The following is a 5,355-nucleotide window of genomic DNA, read 5'->3' on the forward strand; positions in this document are numbered from 1 at the left end:
CACAATAAAGCTAGGCCTCACAAAATCTAGTGCTAACTATACTCAAAAACCATCCCCTGAATTGCTGCTTTTTACTTGTATAATTCCCAGTTTCACATTCCTACATAGTCTTGCAAATTTACGTCTTTATGTCTAGACCACACATACCTGTTCAAATTCTCTTGAAAACCTTTAAGTTCCAGAAGCAAAATCAATCTTTGATTACTTAGACATGCCCATTTAACAGAACCACACAAACCCCATAACTCAAGCAGCATTCAATGTGAAAGCGAAGCGCATTTCAATTTCTCAACTCAACACATTTCAATTTCTCAACTCAAAAAGAAATGAAATTTCAATAACAGCCCAAACCAAACAATCAAGAAAGACAAGCAAAGATATGAAGATGAGGGGTTGCAAAACAATTGAGCAATACCTGGACCTGTAGCTCAGTGAGCAGAGAGCCAGAGACTGCTTCAACGTCAAAGTGATACCCTCTGCTTAAATTAGAAATTGCTTTTTCCGATGAGTTTATATTGGAAATTGCAGATAAATTGGAATCCCAGGAGTTATACTGCTGAGTGCCGATTAGTATTGACTTGTTGACACTTGGCAGGTTGTATCGACCAGAAAAAAAGGACCGAGTCAATAACTTACTGAGTTTTAGAACTACGATATACCAACAACCAACTCCATTATTTAGTGCAGTCAACAAGTATCTTGAAGGGCATCAATCTCGAATATGAAAAGGGTTTGGGTTATAGACTTTTATCCTTAAATAGCCATAGAATTAATTCAACGAATTTTCCATACTACCAAAACATGAATCAATCTATAGAATTAAGCCTCCAAGAACCTTCTCCCATTAACCCTTACAGCCTTTTGCTTGACGCTTTCACTTTCATACCACTTTGGCACTACTTGGTAATCTTTCTCTTCATTTGCTTTGTGTTTCTCTACTACCACTTGGACTTCCATTTCTTCCAAGACGTGTTCGCCGGATTTAAAGGTTGTCCTGTAACCTTGACCTACAACTCCAACTCCCATATCTACCATAATGTAGTCTCCAAGTGCCGGGTACTCCACTCCCGATACTTGGCTACATCGTGGCTTGCAAGTCCTCATTTGCAGAATTTCTTTCTAACTTTCTTAGGGAACCCACCGGATGTCACCTACCAAAGAGAACTATTTTGTCTAGCCGATGGTGGTACTATAGCTTTGGATTGGGTAGTAAACTCTATGCCTAGAGATGATGCGTCTCCAATTTTAATGGTGCTTCCAGGACTAACCAGTGATTCTAACTCTTCTTACATTAGACACCTTACCTGCAACACATCTAAGTTGTTGGGCTGGAATGTAGTTGTTAGCAACCACAGAGGACTTGGTGGAGTTCCAATCACTTCAGACTTCATTTACACTTGTGGATGGACTAATGATGTACGTGAAGTCACTAATCATCTTCATCATAGACATCCTAACGCTCCATTGTTCATAGTCGGAACAAGCATAGGTAATTACTTTTCTTTTGATATTTTTCATATTCACTTCAGTTTTATCATGTAATGTTTTGTTTAACATACATGTGATGATAGGTGCCAACATATTGGTCAAGTATCTAGGGGAAGATGGAGAAAATGTTCCCGTTTCTGGTGCTGCAGCCATTTGTTGTCCTTGGGATTTTCTTGTTGGTGATAGATTCATAAGACGCACTCTTCTGCAAAGGTTATACGATAAAGCTCTAACGCTTGGCCTTCAATGGTATTCAGAACAACACAGACATTCCTATTCCCGCCTCTCTGATTGGGAAGGCAAGATGCATAGTATTAGGCATTACCACAAGACATGCGATGTGGGTAAGTTTGAGACTGTGGATGCATTTTACAGGCGCAATAGTAGTGCCATTTACGTATGTAACGTTTCTGTGCCACTGCTTTGCATCAACGCTTTGGATGATCCACTTTGTACCGCAGAAGCCATTCCATGGGACGAGTGTAGAGAAAATGTGAATGTTGTGTTGGCTACAACAACGCATGGGAGTCACTTGGCTTACTTTGAACGTATTACTGCTTCAGGGATTTGGTGGGTGAGAGCAGTGGATGAGTTCTTTAGTGTTCTGAATTGTAGTGAGTTTAAGCATAAGCAAAAGGATTTAGGGGCAGAATCTACATTGGACTCTACGCTTGATCATGATCATTCATCGCCTAATTTGATGGTTGCATTAGTGAAGGTGGTTGCATTAGTGAAGCTGGTTGCATTGGTTAAAGCAGGGTTTAGGAAATGGGGATTTTTGGCCTAAGTTGATGAAAGTTTCATTGGTCAATCAAAGCAGGGGGAGAGAAATTCTGGACTTTTAACCTAATTTGATAGGATAATAAATAACAATGTTGTATACATGTGGCTCCAATAATGTTATTGTACTCCAATAATGTTATTCTCAGCTGTCAGCTAATCAAAACAGATGTTATGAACTAATTTCCATCAGTAAATCAATCGTTCTCACGCTCAATGTCTTCCAAATGTTACCATGTGTTGCTTGTGTATATAACGATATATTAACGAGGTGGTTTGCCTTCAAAAATCATTTAGTTGATTGACAATATTAGACATTCTATACCCTCCCATTGCATATCTATTATTAGTTGTTAGTATTGATAACTGAGATCAGTGCGGATTCGACGCATAAATGTATATTTGCATTTCTAATGTGCAAGTCATGGAAATTGGAGTTGCGAAGATAGAATGAAGACCGGAGATCCTCAATTCTTTTCTATGCTTTTTATTTTTGATCCGATCAAATTAAGCATCTATAATAAAAGAACCACTTATTCAACCTCAAGTCATCACCTCCTGTGTTGGAATCACGTGTACTTTGACCATTTTTTTGGTTTCAATTTTAGTAACGTCGTTAATATATAACTATATATGTATAATAATGATACGTGAATAACTGTATCAGATCCTACATATTACTCACTGGATTCACTTGGACATTAATGCGTATAAGAACTTTCGCTTGTTAATTATTAACGTAATATATCAAGCAAACAAAATGAAACTGAACAATTTGTTGGGAAAGCAAAAAAATTGACAACATGCATTTTGTTGAAACTGATGCAGCTACTGAAAATAAGATGGACTTCTCAATCAAGTGTCACAAATAAAGCGAAAGACGTCGATCTCAGATTCATGGACATGAGAATCTAAACAAAACCTAGTCCGGTGGAGCCGCTTCTTGCATGGTGGAGCCTCTGCTGAGTCAACGTACTACTTCCTTTGGTTTAGAAATCCCCACCGAGTATGATGACTAGGAAATCCCTTTGACCAAAACGAAGGTATTTGACCACGTTTTCAATGCATTTTTAATCTGGCAAAAACCCAGTACGTGCTGACGGCTATATCTAAATATATATACATTAACTACTGAACTACACGAATTGAAATTTGAAGTTCCCGCACAACACAGAGAGCCAAGAACAAGAAGATGGACCAGTTTATTCGTGAAGCATTGGAGGGTGATTTCTTATGTTATGAGAATCCTCCAGTACTCATGAATCCAAGTGCCTTTGTGCCTTACAGTGATCAACGTGCTCCTCGGTTAGGCAATAAGCCTCCTTATCCTGGGTCTAATTCCATGAACGTGAGCAAGAGAATGGTGCAGTTCTTGAGGAACAGTTGTCCTTCTTCTACGGCTAAGACCGATGCTGGAGAGAAGGAGCACGGCAAGGAAAAGGGTTTTCGCCACATGATCAATGAGCGAATGAGGAGGGAGAAGCAGAAGCAGGGCTATTTTGCCTTGCATTCTCTGCTGCCGAATGGAACCAAGGTATGTATAAGCAATTTCATCAAGGAATGATAGAGTTTCGACATGCAACTCAGTTATTATTATTGTTTTGCAGAGTGATAAGAACTGGATTGTGCAAGTAGCGACCACGACAATTGAGCAGCTGGAGAGACAAAAGGACGAGCTGAGAAAGCGAAACATGGAGCTTGAATCGATTTTGTGCAACCAGAGATTGGTGAAGTGGAGCAGAATTAGACTGAGGGTAGCCAATCCTACTTCTGGAGTTGATTCTATGATGGAGGTTCTTAAGTGCTTGAAAAGTTTGGGATTGAAGACCAGAAATATTCAATCCAGTTTCTCTCCCTATGAGTTTTCTGCAGAAGTGGAAATTGAATCCAAGGTCTCATCTCTTTCTCCCTCTACATACGTACATACGCACAAGCACAACCCATTTTGATAGATACTAGCTTAATTCACACATTCTGTTTTTGTTTTCTTGGTTTATTGTTCTTTCACTTCTTTGCGTAGTGCATGCTACAACAAAACGAAGGGAGCATATATGACTATATGAGAACAAATAACACATGTGAAATGGAAAATCAGTACTTCTGTATAATGAATCTAAGTTTAGACCAATTAATATTTTGCTTGCATACTTATATATCCTTTAAGTTTCTATTTCTTACATTTCACCACCGAGTCTCAATTATCAGAGAGTTAATTAATTATCCTAGTGGTTTTAAACTGTTTGTTCATTTGTATCTATTGAATTCTCCACAAATGAACAAACAGTTTAAGGGAGGATTAGGTCAAATTTAACTAGTAGTTAAAAACTCAAAATCTAAACAATCGAAGATATCAGCCTAAATCAACCCGATCGAAAATAAACCAAAATTCCTAAAAAATTTCAAATGCTATGTACTTCCTTGGTTTATTTGGGATGGACCATAATATTTATATATGTCTTGGCCAAGAATGACAACCACGTTTTCAAACAATACTGATCCCCAGTTGGCCAACTGGTGTGTGCATGGATTGGACATATACTAATCCCCAGTAAGAGAACAAGTCTTAATCCCAATTGAATGAAACCCAGACGAAGCAGTACACCAACAACTAGGTCCTTCGCTTTATAGAGAATATAGAATACTAAAACTCTCTTTCATTGTTGACAGATCGGAGGCGCAGTGGTAGAAGCTGCAATGCAAGAGACACTGCATGAAGTTGAGAGGAAACTTCTATCTTCATTTCCTCATTTACCTGGAAGGTAAAAGGGGAGAGGATGTTGTTCTAGGCAGCTTCATTGGAACCATTTTGAATATTTTGGAGTTGTACAAGCATTTTTAATGGGTGAACCTGTATATTTGACATGTGGAAAATTAATGGGTCAATTAATTTGTTTCACATAGGCTTGACGATTTTCAAGCATATTAATGTCACGATTGACTTGACTAGTATAAACTACATATGTTCATGCTTCACATACCTGTTATTAAATATTCTCGAATTCAGCACAAAAAAAATGTGCAACAAATTCTTAAAAGTTCTACCCGTGTTCGGTTTTAGATGTATGAATTTGGAATCAAGTGAAAATA

The 5,355-nt window shown here is 38.2% G+C and overlaps 2 protein-coding genes across 2 annotated transcripts; both read left to right on the forward strand.

The window, feature by feature from the left end:
• Positions 1–801: 801 nt before the first annotated feature.
• On the forward strand, positions 802–2,275 carry LOC101292556 (abhydrolase domain-containing protein 3-like). The gene is made up of 2 exons (XM_004289428.1): positions 802–1,489; positions 1,572–2,275. The coding sequence occupies exons 1-2, from the start codon at positions 802–804 to the stop codon at positions 2,273–2,275; spliced, it is 1,392 nt and encodes a 463-aa protein (XP_004289476.1).
• Positions 2,276–3,443: 1,168 nt separating this feature from the next.
• On the forward strand, positions 3,444–5,092 carry LOC101299901 (transcription factor bHLH92-like). Its single transcript, XM_004288393.1, has 3 exons — positions 3,444–3,802; positions 3,876–4,160; positions 4,936–5,092. Exons 1-3 carry the CDS (start codon positions 3,461–3,463, stop codon positions 5,029–5,031), a joined length of 723 nt encoding a protein of 240 aa, XP_004288441.1. The 5' UTR covers positions 3,444–3,460; the 3' UTR covers positions 5,032–5,092.
• The last annotated feature ends 263 nt before the right edge of the window (positions 5,093–5,355 follow it).

Source organism: Fragaria vesca, linkage group LG1 (assembly GCF_000184155.1).
Source record: "Fragaria vesca subsp. vesca linkage group LG1, FraVesHawaii_1.0, whole genome shotgun sequence".
Taxonomy (NCBI): Eukaryota; Viridiplantae; Streptophyta; class Magnoliopsida; order Rosales; family Rosaceae; genus Fragaria; species Fragaria vesca.

Bases quoted from the DNA above. Each gene is read 5' to 3' on its own strand.
- LOC101292556 (XM_004289428.1), top strand. From the start codon at position 802: ATGAATCAATCTATAGAATTAAGCCTCCAAGAACCTTCTCCCATTAAC. The intron at 1,490-1,571 runs GTAATTACTTTT...ATGTGATGATAG, and splicing joins CATAGTCGGAACAAGCATAG to GTGCCAACATATTGGTCAAG.
- LOC101299901 (XM_004288393.1), top strand. From the start codon at position 3,461: ATGGACCAGTTTATTCGTGAAGCATTGGAGGGTGATTTCTTATGTTAT. The intron at 3,803-3,875 runs GTATGTATAAGC...ATTGTTTTGCAG, and splicing joins TGCTGCCGAATGGAACCAAG to AGTGATAAGAACTGGATTGT. The intron at 4,161-4,935 runs GTCTCATCTCTT...CATTGTTGACAG, and splicing joins AAGTGGAAATTGAATCCAAG to ATCGGAGGCGCAGTGGTAGA.